A 14,956-nucleotide genomic window follows, 5' to 3' on the forward strand; every position below is an offset into this window, starting at 1 on the left:
TTTACCGTGTTAGGAGCTGAAAGCAGATAGGCAGCAGAAGTGGACTGTTTGTAAGCCTCTTCTTCTCCTGGATACCCTCCAGGATCATGGTGGCACGACGCCAGCCTGGACGGTTAAATTCCTCCTCTGTATCAGCTTGTTGTCTGAAGTAATAAATATACCCATTTCTATTGACCTCATTCATCTACTTCATACCACTCAAATAAAAAATTTCAAACCATTACATTCACAACTGAATTTACAAATTACCAAGATCTTATGATCTTCAAAATAGAACATCGAATTGAATTATCAGATAGATTTTCACTTGATATTCATATCAAAGTTTTACAAAGTTTTACAGTTAAATGTATACATGTATTCTCACCTCTTTCTCCTTTTGGTCTCCTTTACTGTTTTAACCAAGTCAGATGAAGTTTTCCAACAGGACTGAAGCTCTTCTACAATGTCTGTAGACTCCAGCGGTAACTATAAGTCAGAAGGATACATGTGATGAACAAATGAGGGCCACATCAGAGAAGTATTTATCTCATGGGGAAGCTACACAAATAATTTTACTGGAATAGTCCTAAAATGGAGTTAATAAATATCAATTATAAAACTATATATGAACATTTACTTCCATCTTACTGAACCTGGTTCTCTGGTGATGATGTAATATAGACTGAGGTGTTGTTATTGTAACTATGCACCACTAACAAGACCACCTATACATATACATATATAATGTAACTGCTCCCTGACTTGGAGTTGTAAGCAATGATGGACTTTATTTAATGTATTTGGTTCTCTGTCAATGTATTATGGTTTTGCAATGTTTTGTGATGGAGATTGCCTTAACTTGACTACAAGGGACATTACCATTTCCAAGCATTTTGTGACCCGAGATTGGCTTAACTTGACTACAAGGGACATTACCAGTTCCAAGCATTTTGTGACCCAAGATTGCCTTAACTTGACTACAAGGGACATTACCAGTTAAGCATTTTGTGACCCGAGATTGCCTTAACTTGACTACAAGGGACATTACCAGTTCCAAGCATTTTGTGACCCGAGATTGCCTTAACTTGACTACAAGGGACATTACCAGTTCCAAGCATTTTGTGACCTGAGATTGCCTTAACTTGACTACAAGGGACATTACCAGTTCCAAGCATTTTGTGACCCGAGATTGCCTTAACTTGACTACAAGGGACATTACCAGTTAAGCATTTTGTGACCCGAGATTGCCTTAACTTGACTACAAGGGACATTACCAGTTAAGCATTTTGTGACCCGAGATTGCCTTAACTTGACTACAAGGGACATTACCAGTTCCAAGCATTTTGTGACCCGAGATTGCCTAACCCTAACAATCAGGGACTTTATAGAGTTTCCAGTGTCTGGTGACTTGACGTGGTTGATAAGTGAAACAACCGATATCCCAACTGTTATAAAATCAAGTTTTACACCAACCAGGCACTTTGTGAAATTCCAGTCTTCATGATCTGACTTTGACTAACCAGGCACTTTGTGAAATTCCAGTCTTCATGATCTGACTTTGACTAACCAGGCACTTTGTGAAATTCCAGTCTTCATGATCTGACTTTGACTTACCAGGCACTTTTGAAGTTTGTAGGATTTTTCCACAAACCAGTAACTTTATGAGTTTCCTGGGTTTGTTGTCATGAGACTGTGTGACCTTGACTTACCTGTTTGATGACCTTCCTCACAGCAGCAGACACTACATGGCTCTCAGTCTCAACCCACACATCAATGAGACAAGTAAGTAGGACCCTCCGACTTGCCTCTGGCAAGGCTGTGTACAGGAACTTATCAATCTAAAAAAGATAAATAGACTTGCTTTAAGGTTTATCATAACACCTTTTCTTACCGTCTTTTCTTTCAAACATGGTTGTTTATAGCATGTTACAGTTTCTAATCTATTTAGTTATCATGGTAACAGAAGTGTGATCTTCAACTGAGAAAAATTATCTGCAACATTCGACTTTTGTGATACAGTCAAACTTTGTCAACTTCAAGATGTCGGGATCATGAAAAAAATTTGAGTTATCGGAGTGTTTGAGTTAAATATTAAATGTTTACTATAAGATTTTGTATAACAAATAGAATTCAGGAACAAACAAAAATGAGGCTATTTAGGTCTTAGATTTAATTACATGAATGCCAATTTCCAATTACGGAAAGACGAGAATAATGAACAATATCAGCAATTCATTCAAAATTCATAAGAGCTTTATGCTGGTAATATATGTCGTAATATTATTGGAAATAAACAGATAATATCACAACACTTAAGTGCAAGTGTTAGCTTATAGTAAACAGATGGAAGTTTCATGGAAATCTATCACAGAGTGAGAAACCTTACCAGTCCAAGTGCACATAACTGTACAGTAGTTGAAGTGTCATCTGGTCCATGAGGTGTTTGAAGGGCCTTTGTAAGGAGTTTTAACCCCTGTTCACCTGGGGACAGTAGTGTTGCAGTATCTGCTGTAAACCGCTGTAGTATCAACCGTACACAGTCAAACTTGGCGTTATTTAGGTTGTCACTGTCAATGTCAGCCATTAGTGTAATCAGAAGTGGGAACAGATCTTGTAACAATTTCTGAAAAAGACACAATCACAGTAGTATACCACAGTATATACAGTCATCAATAAACAAAGAATGCTAATCAAAGCCAGATTCCAACATAATCTCTCAACTACCCAACACTCAACAGTTGTAAATGGTGCTGATGTGTTCTATGCAATAATAAACCTTCAGTAAAGATTATGTAAAATAAATATGTAACTTCATCAAATTTAAGATGATAATGGGGACTTCAAGAATATTCAGCTGTGAAGATGGGTGTTTACTTTCTCCATGAACTTTGACAGGTTTAGAATGAGGTGGAAAAAAGCTTTGTAAGAAAAATTGTGCAAAAAGACTTTAAAAATCTTAAAAAGTGGAAACAACTCTATAGCATAACCGTTCTCAATTCAAAGCAAATAAGTTGATTTTGTATAAATAATAACAATAATATTGACCCTATGAAACACAAACTCGACTCAGATATTCTGATACATTTTACGTAATAAATACTTTTGACAAATATCACTGAAGCAATCTTTTGTGGTAATGATGACATCTATCTGAGACAAGAAGGGACTAGATGTACGTAGAGAACACAAAACATTCCCTCCTATAAAATGGTTTGGGCATGTCCAACATCAAATTACATGCAACATGATTTCATAAATCTCACCTGTGTCTCCAGACCCTGTAGTAGCTGTAGTGCTGCCCTCTGTATGTAGGCAGGAGTTTCCATAGCAACAGTCATGGATACGATTGTATCCAATGCTTTAGCTTTGAAATCTTTTGTTACAGACTTCCTCTTTTTACGAGGTGTGTCTTTTGATGTTTCTTTATCACAATCTTTGAAAACAGTTGCAAGTACCTTCAGGATAAGAAAATTTTATACACATTACTGTAAGAATCATATTCATATATTCCTTCACGCAGTAAACTGTTGTAATGTAATAATTAAGTCTTCAGAACAATTGAAATTGATAACATCTCATTCACATTTTCTTTGTTTGCTGAGAAGTGTTTCTTACCTGAGATACATAACTGCTATCGGCTGATATTTCAGGCTGACAGCGTATTAACTTTTTAACAAGTGGTAACATTTCATGATCAGCTTCCTTCAATACAGTCTCAATGGAAACCACGCAATCCTCAGCCATATCCCTGAGAGCCTGGTGAGGGGACGTCATTGCTACCATCAAGTTCACCAGTACTGAAACAATTAATAAGGAAAAGCCAGTAGTACAAAATTAATTTTAATATAGTCAAGAAATTCACCTAGTGAAATAACTGAATACTAGTAATTTTAGCTTGTTTTTGAGACAAGTCAAGATATAATTTTCAAGATACTGATGAGTACCATAAATAAAAGCTATATTGTGAGTGACCTTCACATGAGAAGCTGGAGATAAGTAACTTTTATCAGGCTATGACTGATGTAGTTTGATTCTTTTCAGTAAGTGATGACGTCATTAACAATAACAAATTTAGATCAACACCATGCTTATCTGTAACAGATTTAACTTTATGTACTACATACCATGCTGAAACTTTAACCCAGCTTATTAAAATTTATCACAACAACAGAAGTCCTACTTCAAAAACAAAACTGAAGCATCACGAAGAAACGATTGGAAGTCAGGTTCAGATACAAATCTTACCAGGTGTGACATTTGTGGTTAAGACCTTGACTTGATCAGTGGTCATGTTAAGGAGGTGGGCCTTGCTGATCTGTAAAGCACTGGCCTGAGTGATGGTGGTCAGCTCTAGAGACAAGTGGTCAGGGTTACAGTGTCTTGTCCACATCAGTCCAAGAAACCGGAGCAAGGAAAGTATGTCCGGAAATGTCCCCTGCAAATTATTAATTTTCAGTACATTGATTGAAATGTGAACAAGCATCTTAAATTGAAGACATTTGATTCTTTATCCACTCATTTTGACAATCATTATGATTTGAACAAATTACATCTTCCTTGTATATCATGCTTTAGCTTTGGAAATTTAATAAAGCCTTTCTGAAGTATCAGGCAAAAGTTACAATAAAAAGAAGACTGCATATGGATTAAAATTAAAGTTAATTGAGATCTTTAGAGAGTTTGAGTTTGTTTTAGGGAGCCTAACTATTGGGTACATTAAAACTTTACAACACATCATTTTATATGTATCCAGAGAGGCAGCTCTCCAGTATTCCACTTCAGAGACAGATACATCAAGTTAACACTGAAACTGTTTCACCACACTTGCTTGTCAGATATAAATCAAGTCTATTTACCTTGATATATTTCTGGAGTAGTTCTCTGTACTGCTGACTGCAGTTACCTCCAGAAGTTGACTTCAGTAATAAATTAAAAGTCTTCACCAACAGGACAGTTAATTTATCCTTTTCAGGATCAAATTTGTCATCAATACAACGCCAAAAATTGGTGTCTGGAAAAAGTAATTCAATCAATCATTAAATGAAAAACCTTTCCTTGGTCACTTTCTTCCAAATGAAAGTTTAGTGGATATTTTCAAATTTAAAACTTTACTTGAGGGTTGTATAGTTATATTTGCTATGAACTCTTCAATTGTTAAAATTGACTTCAGGAAACTACGTAACTGTTACCTGAAATACTAAAACAGATAAGAACAGGCAGTGATAAATGATTGATCCTTTATTACTTACATGTCAATGCTGTACATGTAGTGAAACAGGTAGGTTTAGGTTTTAACAACACAGTATCCTTTATTACTTACCTGTCAATACTGTCCTTGTAGTGAAACAGGTAGATTTAGGTTTAAAAACACAGTATCCTTTATCACTTACCTGTCAATGCTGTACTTGTAGTGAAACGGGTAGATTTAGGTGGTAACAATACAGTATCCTTTATTACTTACCTGTCAATACTGTCCTTGTAGTGAAACAGGTAGATTTAGGTTGTGAAAACACAGTATCCTTTATTACTTACCTGTCAATGCTGTACTTGTAGTGAAACAGGTAGATTTAGGTTTTAACAACACAGTATCCTTTATTACTTACCTGTCAATACTGTCCTTGTAGTGAAACAGGTAGATTTAGGTTTAAAAACACAGTATCCTTTATCACTTACCTGTCAATGCTGTACTTGTAGTGAAACGGGTAGATTTAGGTGGTAACAACACAGTATCCTTTATTACTTACTTGTCAATACTGTCCTTGTAGTGAAACAGGTAGATTTAGGTTGTGAAAACACAGTATCCTTTATTACTTACCTGTCAATGCTGTACTTGTAGTGAAACAGGTAGATTTAGGTTGTAACAACACAGTATCCTTTATTACTTACCTGGCATGCTGTCCTTGTAGTGAAACAGGTAGATTTAGGTTGTAACAACACATTATCCTTTATTACTTACCTGGCATGTTGTCCTTGAAACAACTTAGACATTGGATAGTTCTGTCCAGTAGGGTCAGTAAAAGCTCTTGAATGCCTGTCTTGTTGGACATGTCTTTAGAAACTTTGCTCACAGCCTTTGACAGGAATTGGTAGGAAATGTTTGTTTTCTGGTGATCCAATTCCTAAATAACATTAAGCAAAAGGATAATGATATAATGCTGCTATGTTACACAGTACTTGTATTCAGATTTAAATTCATAACATCCTCATTCCTAAGTTTTTGTCGAATAAAGACTAACAGTCAATTATCAGCATCTTAAAACAATTATTCAGTGAAAAGCATGCAATTAAAAACCTTTTACCAAAGGTTCCAAACAGATTGACACAGACAAAGACCCTTAGTCTTCCCCACCTTCCCCCAGTTTACCAGTAAGGAGCTCACTGAATCAAGTCTACCTGTCTGTTACCTGTGTAAGAGCTCACTGAATTAAGTCTATCTGTCTGTTACCTGTGTAAGAGCTCACTGAATCAAGTCTATCTGTCTGTTACCTGTGTAAGAATCAAGTCTACCTGTCTGTTACCTGTGTAAAAGCTCACTGAATCAAGCCTATCTGTCTGTTACCTGTGTAAGAGCTCACTGAATCAAGCCTATCTGTTACCTGTGTAAGAATTAAGTCTACCTGTCTGTTACCTGTGTAACAGCTCACTGAATCAAGCCTATCTGTCTGTTACCTGTGAGTTAAGTCTACCTGTCTGTTACCTGTGTAACAGCTCACTGAATTGAGTCTTCCTGTCTGTTACCTGTGTAAGAGTTCACTGAATCAAGTTTACCTGCCCTTAACCTATGTAAGAATTAAGTCTATCTGTCTTTTACCTGTGAATTTAGTCTTCCTGTCTGTTACCTGTGTAACAGCTCACTGAATTTAGTCTTCCTGTCTGTTACCTGTGTAAGAGTTCATTGAATTAAGTTTACCTGCCCATAACCGATGTAAGAATTAAGTCTATCTGTCTTTTACCTGTGAATTAAGTCTACCTGTCTGTTACCTGTGTAACAGCTCACTGAATTTAGTCTTCCTGTCTGTTACCTATGTTAGAGTTCACTGAATTAGGTCTACCTGTTGGTTATTGACTGTCGACTACTTACCTTTGTCAGGCCCCGTTGAATGAAGTCAATCTGATAGCTACAGAGTTCCAGTGTAAAAGTTGTATGCTTCAGCAAACAGTCTACCAAAAGAAGTACTAGACATTTGGTCCTGTTTAACTTCCAGTCTCTGCTCCATAGATCAACCTGGAAAAAACAGGGTTGTGACATTTCAAACCATTGTAAGATGGATTTTGCCAATTTTTCAATCAAATTGCTTGCAAAATACAAAATGTGAGGAGAACTCACAATGACATACCCTGACCCCTATTTTGGGGATGACGTTTGTAATTACCAGGTACATCATGTTCTTTTAAGTTATGTTTGAAAAATGTTTAATTGTACTTTAACACTTTCAGCTTGATCACTGACCACAAGAATCTAATCAGATTTTGATTTACTTGTTTGCTGTGTTCATCACCTTGTGAATGGAAAAGGTTGATTATGAGCCAGGTTCTCTTTAAGTAGCCGGTGGCTAATTAATTGAACAGATGGGTGGTCCATTACATGCAATCCAGAGCAATTGTATTAATGTGTTTTGCATAAGGACACACCCACTAGGACAGAGGACATTTTTTCAGCTTCCTAAGAAACACAAACCAGTCCAAGTAGAAAATCGATGCTGAATGTGATTTACAACACTCAAATGTATATATCTCTAAATATAGAAACTTGTTCACATTCTTAATTTTGGATGAACCCTCTCAAAGACAAAGCATTTATGTAAATGTAAAAATTCAGAAATATTTCTGAGGGATTAAAAACTGAAAAGTATACAAATACTCTTAACTTTACTTCAACAATAATTATGAAACAAGTTACTTTGTGTAGATGGAAGTGCTTGATAGATCTTATGGTGGGAAGAAACCAGTGTATGTGGGGAAAACCTACATGGTAAGGTTGGTAACCTTATATCTTTCCACATTCATGATGGAGCCTTGTAAAGAAAACTTGTGAATTAGCACTGCAACAACTCATTACCTCATCATTAAAATGTTAATTGGAAATATACATGGTAATTGTTCTTATGTGGAATTTTTTTTTTAATCTGCCTAGTGAACCATAATTTTACAAATAAACTATGGCTTTTATTAAGACATCAAATATCTTTTAGAATTAGTATAATTTTAGAACAGAAATAATGTGTAGGATCAACATTTTAAACGAAGCACATTTTCAGGCTATTTTACTTCACAAATCAGCCACATCAACTGACAAGCAATTCACTCAGCTGAATGGTTCACTCACCATGCCAGAAAACCATGTCAACAGCATTCTCCACAAGCCTGTACCCTACATTTACTGGTGAAACAAGTGTCCATGTACAAGATTGCTTTTCTTTTTTTTTGTCATATCAAACAGTATAACACTGATGAATAGTTTACAAATAAAAACAATTATTTTAATATACATACCAAATGAAGAATATCATCCTTTGGCAAATCTGACATGCTTTTTCCAAGATAGTCGACCCATTTCAGATTGAAGTCTGGTGAGTTATTAACACCTTTCCTATAATCTCTGGTCACTGTAAAACATCAGACAGAAAACATTTTGCTTCACTCCTCAGAAATCTCAACTCCTACGCCTAACTATACAGACAGGTAACAACAGAATCCAACAGAAACTACTTTTATATTTAACCAAATGAAACATAAAAATTTAATTAACAGTGTTATAGAGGTGTGTACCTGAATCCATCTGTCTCTCCATATGATCTATCTAATACTCTTCTTGGTATACCAATAGTATACTGGGGTAGTAATTTTAGTGTAGAAAAAATCCACAGAATGTTCAACCCACATGGTTTGATGACCCTATAAATTTTTCATTTTTAATTAAGGCATAGAAACCCAATTATCTAGGCTAAAGGTGGAGAACATTGCTCATTGTTTCATTTGATTACTATTGTTATTACAATCTTAACGGCCCGTCAACACATAAAAGGTCATTAGGGCCATCTACTTGTGATTGTTTCATTTGAAACAGATATCAAATCTAGTCCAAAAATATATTTCCTTCCATATTCTGAAGGGTAAAGAAAAAACAATACATCAATTTAAACTAAGAACATGACACATTTTCATCTTACAAAACCATACCACAATATATGTAGATTTAAGAATCTTCATGAAATTGAAGGCATTACATACGTTTTTCAAACTTCTGTAGTACATCGCTCCGTTTTCCAACTGGGGACATCAGCACACAGTTACACATCTCCAACTTATTACATTCCTCAATCAGTGTAAAGAAGTATCGTATCCCTGTTGCCATGGCTTTGTCGTCAAATTCTTCAGGACATTTACACATCAATTCAAGGGACAGTATCTCAATTTGGTTCCTACCAAGGAATACAGAAATAATTAATAAACCATAACATTACTATTCAAAACAGTCATTATACAACCACATTGATATTCCTAATTACAAAAATATTATATTGAAAACAGCAGTATTGTGAAATGTATTTATATATGCTGTTGAAGTCACTTCAATCAGCTTTATTATTATTGTAAAACTTGCTGATGTGACTGTATCAATATCATGTTTTTCCATCTTTATCTCTCAAAAAAAGCTGTTTACATAACATTTCAAAAATCTTTTAATCATTATTGTAACGCTTTATATATATATATTTTACATTTGGAAATTGGATGTTATTTGTAACTACATTATTTTAGACAAAGTTTCGTACCATTGTGCTTCCATTTTCTGATCCTCTGAAACTTGTTTGCTTGATAATCTTTTCAGTTCACCTTTAGTATTCAGCTTGTACAAAACTTCAAAGAGCTTGCTTTGGTCTTTGACAAACTTCCAAATATCCTTCAAATAAAACATTATAAAATAACTTTCCAAAGTTTCTTCCCAATGAAATTATGTCCAAACCACCCAATGGCTATAACAGCATGAAGTTACAACATCAATATGTTGTATACAGTGAGTGTCGGCTGTTTTTTTAATTGTAGCTGCTTTGTTTTGGGATTTCCTCACAACTTTGTAACATATTGATTTATTTCTAAATTTAAAAAAAAATGAAATACATAGCTATATTTATAACAAGAAACCTACTACATTGTATATAAAATATGAAGCTTCAGGACCATACGCATTCATGGTGTTAAGCTGATGTTAAAACATATCCTTGGTTATTTATCATAGTGTTACTTACCTCTTTAGACGACAGAACAGTATGTACGACTCCTACATCATCGTCCTGTAGCCGGGCCATTAAGGTATTGGAAACAAAGTCTCTGTCCTCCATCTAAAACACACAACAAAGTAGAATTACCATCCCCATCTCAAGGAATGATCAACTTTACAACTTTACACAAGAATTTAATCTATTTTATGATTTAAAATGAAATCTTAGAAAATAAGTATTGGTAATAACAGAGATAATGTTGACAACTTACAAAAAATCATGTAAATAGAATTTAGGGTGTCACAAAAAATCCTACCCTTGTTATTCAATTTGACTAGGACAGTAAAATTTCATGGTTTGAGAATGGTGATAAGAAGTTAAAAAGTTGAAAAAGTACTTCAATTTAAATGTTTTTATCTTAATAATGAAGCACTCCACCACTACACTGTGAAAATAGGCTCTGTTCTTGGCACTTGTAAATTTTTTTGTGAAGTGTATGTAAATACGAGCACAGAAGGAAAATGGGTTTTATATTTCAAAGCATATGAGCAAGAAGTTTAAGATAAATGTGGAAGAACTGTATTACAAAGTTGATGTTTTGCATGAAGCGTTGAGTAGTCTCTCTCCTGATGATGCGATTCTGGTGATTAAGAAGTAGAAGTGACATGCCAGGTCTTTCTTCATCATCATCTTGAATGGCAGCAACAGACAGCTGGAGGAATGCCTTAACAATGTCTTTGACAGCTGCATCCTTAGTCTCAGAAAGAACTTCCTCTACTGCTTCATCTAGCGCCGTGTAGTACCTTCCCTCCAGTAGACGCACAATGCTTCGTAAACTTCGGTCAAACTCAAACTTCTCCTCTTCTCCAATTACACGAGGCCAATATTTCACATAGCTCTCAATTATTTCTCTGGAGGACACAGAAAAACATGTAGCATAATGTTTTATATGTATTAACATATTTTGATTGGCTATTTCAGATATACATGTAGGTGGTGAAATCAAGGAAAAGAATCTTTCACCCTTTTAGAACTGAGATAGGGGATCTCAACTCAGGGGGAAAATCAGTATGTTAGCACTTGCCAAGTGTGTGCAATATAATAATTGAAAAGGGATTCCCTATCTCAACTCTGAGGTGAGACAAGGAAACCTCACAATGGTAAAACAGGGATACACCTGCCCTGAGACCACTGCATGTGTTTCCCATACTGTAACTCGTTGAGAGCAACCTACTCCAAAAACTATGATATCAAAGAACATTCATAACTATACATATGTATCAAATTTCACAAGTAAGTGACAGTACATCAGACACATTCAGATACTGGACTAGATAATTTGATGCACAATGAAATAAAGGACCATAACTCTGCATATAAAGGGATGTTTCAGTATTTGAAATGCTTGTCTCAACAGACACTTACATATATATCTGCAAAATAATGCAATGACTAAGCATCTTTGTTTGAAAAAAAAAATGGAAACAGTAACTGTGACCTGGAAACACAGAAACATTTTAGGTATTCTCATACTATTGTTTGACTTTTGTGTAAAAAATATCAAAATCCAGAAAGAAATGAAGTCACTAGAGCTATATCATTGAATCAGTTAAAATGTTTCTATAAATAGTAACAGTGACCTTGACCTTAGAACCCTGAGACATAAACTTGTTGAAGATATTGTCATTGTTAACCTTTGTATAAACTTAAAATCCCTTAGGAAATAAAGTTGCTAAAGACTTTTGGGAAACATCATACTACATAAGATTGCAGGGGCACAAAACTTAAATAAATCTTAACACACTCCAGTCATTTTTATTATAGGTTTTCAATCTTTGTGGTCCATAAACAGATGCAGAAACACGTACCTGATGGCCAGCTTTGTAGTAGTCTGACTAAGACTGGCAGTTGACATCAGGGTGTATAACTGGCTGAGGTACTGTGGTACACCCCTGCCCGAGTCAGAGTCACTGCTGTTCCCAGAACTGGTCAAGACCGAGTGCTCCCTCACTGCACATGGTATCAACTTGAGCAGGAATGATTGGATCAGTGGGTCAGCTTTGAAGTTGGCAGATATATGGGCCAAACAGTCAACTAAGGTAGTCTGGCGACATAAATGCTTAAATGCTCTGTGGAAGAAAATAATATGTTCAAAAATACTGTTAATACTGTTCAAAAACTGTTATCACTTGGAAAATGAAACCTTATCACATATTCATTTTTTAAAAGATTCAGTTGATATTTATCTCTATACAATGTTGAACACAAGAACATTATAAATATCTGCTAATAAAAAAAAACTGACTCAAATATTTGATCACAAATGACCTTTGGTTTATAAAGAATGCAAATGATTGAAGTGCTGAAGTCCATGTACAAATGAAAAACTATGCCCCAAGCAATGTTGTTTTGAGTAAGTTAAAACCAAATATCATAACTATAAAGAGCCTGTTTGTCTCAACTTGACTGCAGTAGTTGGAGGCTGATGTGATGAGAAACACACAAGGTATTAATATGATATCTTAATTTTGTAAAGTACAAATGCGAAATGTGATTTTTGACTTCAAATCAGTTAAAAACTTGTGACTAGCTTGTTACCTGTTGGTGAGTTTAGAGATATCCTGGCTCTGAAACATGAGGAGGAGACAAGAGACAGCTTCCTGTAGGAGGTTGGCTGACAAGTGCTGTAAACATAAGGAAATAACATAACTATTTCATAAAAAAAATTCATATAAAATTTAGGCCCCAGGAAAATACAGGATTTCACAGTGTGCCTATTTATGCTATTCAATATCTCTTTTGATCTTAAATGATAATATGATGATATCTCCAGGTATACAACACTGACAACCAGCCCCTTTAATTCAGCCACCACTGCAAGTATCAATTTTGGCTCCCTTAAGCAGTTGGTAATTAGACTACATCAAAACCCACAGGAATGTCCTACAGTTTTACAGAACAGTGAAATCTTGTCTAGAAACAAGTTGAATTTAGTTTTGGTCTCAAAATGATAGAGCACAACTTAAAATCACTTGACATCCTAACAAATCAAGAATGAGAATTGCATAAAATGCTTCAGTAGACTATATCAGAATTTTACAATGCCTTTGCATCTGTACCTTACACATTCCATTCATCAGTGTTTCTAACAGAGATTTCTGGAGTTTTGCCTTGAAGAGGAGCTGTGCAGTAATCATGTAAACAGCAGCCTTGTAGTCTAGAACCTTGGAGCGCAGACCATGACTGATGTGGGCTAGAAGTGTGGAAACCAATTCTTCCTTAACTTTCCCTGAGTCTAGAACTCCAATGATAGTAGTTGTGAAAAAGGAAAAAAGTGTTCGCAGGTGTGGTAATTTCTCACTGTACTGGATATGAACCTGTGAAAAGATAAAACTTGCTATGAATTATACCATCAGATGAAAAAATAAACATTATGGTCTGGTTTTAGACCTTCTATCAGTTACTTGTTTCTCCATGTGATCATACTGATCACTCTTTGTTTCACCCTATCACTACATATAGCAATAAGCTTGACAGGCAAGGGAGGTGCTAAGAATGCAAAGGATTTTTTAAGGTAGAAACAGCACAAAAACCACTTGCAAATGTTTCTCCTAATAAAGTTTAAGAATGCTAAACTATTCAAAAAACATTAACAACAGTGTGCTCTACATAAGATTCACACAGATGACACAGTTTGATATATCGAGACCCACCTTGACAGAATCGTAAACCATTTCACAGATGGTAGACAGGAAGGCTGGGTTAGTTCGACAGTGGTTTACTAAAGTCATCTTGGCCAAGTGGACTCCGGATTTCTGAAAATGATAATTAGCAAAAATTAATATGAGAACAAGCACCTAACAATATCTATGGAATCACAAACCATCTATAATGTAATTCAATGACAGTCCTATAAACAGAAAGTAGACTTCTTCTATTTGGATCTAGTCTACCTCTCTCTTTTCAAAATTTAACTACACTGTAAATGTAAAGGAAACATTTAAAAAAGAAGATGAAAAAAACCCAATATGTTGTTTAACATTATATCAAAAATGCAACTTGTAGGAAAGTAACATGTTAGAGATATCTACTTTAACATATTTTCGAGGTAGATATTAAAAATATTTACAACAAACCTTGCAAGAATGAAAAAGTAACAGTTAATTAAAATATTTGGACTTTCACAGTAATGCACATGTAACAGAGGTCACTATCTATTTCAATGCCTCCTCCAGGATTTTGACCTGGGACCTCTGGCCTATTAGTCTGAGGCTAAATCAATTGAGCTAAAGAGTTCACACAAGCTGAATGGTATATTGATGGTCACATCTACCAGGGTTAAACACACCTATGATAATACCAGGGAAATGTAATATTATGATTAAAAAATATCAGTCATCTAGGACTGAAAAGTTGTCAACTCACCTGTATTGGTTTGAGCCAGTCCCATTTGGATGCTGTTTTAGCATCAAGAGGTAACAACTGGATGACACGGACAAACGTCTTACTTTCATGGTAAGGCAGAACACACATCACAAGCTGGTCCACATTATATTGGTGGATGTGATACCTGATATACAAAGAAATCTATATCAGAGAATTGAAAACAATGTTTCAAGAAATTTACAAAAATCATATCTCAATTATCTTTTTCATGTTATTTCCATCAACAGGAAATATTTTTAGTATCCACCCAAATTTATTCAATATTTTATTTTATTTCTAAAGTTTGATACCTGAGTATGTCTCAG

At 35.1% G+C, this 14,956-nt stretch overlaps 1 protein-coding gene across 1 annotated transcript in view; it reads right to left on the reverse strand.

Moving 5' to 3' along the window:
* LOC132550352 (HEAT repeat-containing protein 1-like) overlaps positions 1–14,956 on the reverse strand; it is a 28,845-nt gene that overhangs the window by 12,184 nt on the left and 1,705 nt on the right. The window contains exons 3-22 of the mRNA XM_060214403.1: positions 14,631–14,775; positions 13,919–14,020; positions 13,325–13,582; positions 12,804–12,889; positions 12,074–12,334; positions 10,792–11,116; positions 10,233–10,325; positions 9,759–9,886; positions 9,214–9,404; positions 8,476–8,588; positions 7,064–7,207; positions 5,939–6,101; positions 4,839–4,993; positions 4,228–4,417; positions 3,598–3,779; positions 3,246–3,437; positions 2,369–2,605; positions 1,692–1,820; positions 368–468; positions 6–143 (exon numbers count right to left, since the gene is read on the reverse strand). Coding sequence (XP_060070386.1) covers positions 6–143; positions 368–468; positions 1,692–1,820; positions 2,369–2,605; positions 3,246–3,437; positions 3,598–3,779; positions 4,228–4,417; positions 4,839–4,993; positions 5,939–6,101; positions 7,064–7,207; positions 8,476–8,588; positions 9,214–9,404; positions 9,759–9,886; positions 10,233–10,325; positions 10,792–11,116; positions 12,074–12,334; positions 12,804–12,889; positions 13,325–13,582; positions 13,919–14,020; positions 14,631–14,775 — 3,333 coding nt within the window. The remainder of the gene's footprint in view (positions 1–5; positions 144–367; positions 469–1,691; positions 1,821–2,368; positions 2,606–3,245; positions 3,438–3,597; positions 3,780–4,227; positions 4,418–4,838; positions 4,994–5,938; positions 6,102–7,063; positions 7,208–8,475; positions 8,589–9,213; positions 9,405–9,758; positions 9,887–10,232; positions 10,326–10,791; positions 11,117–12,073; positions 12,335–12,803; positions 12,890–13,324; positions 13,583–13,918; positions 14,021–14,630; positions 14,776–14,956) is intronic.

The sequence above is a fragment of the Ylistrum balloti genome, unplaced genomic scaffold (genome assembly GCF_031769215.1).
Source record: "Ylistrum balloti isolate Yb309-2 unplaced genomic scaffold, AGI_CSIRO_Ybal_v1 Utg370120, whole genome shotgun sequence".
Classification (NCBI taxonomy): Eukaryota; Metazoa; Mollusca; class Bivalvia; order Pectinida; family Pectinidae; genus Ylistrum; species Ylistrum balloti.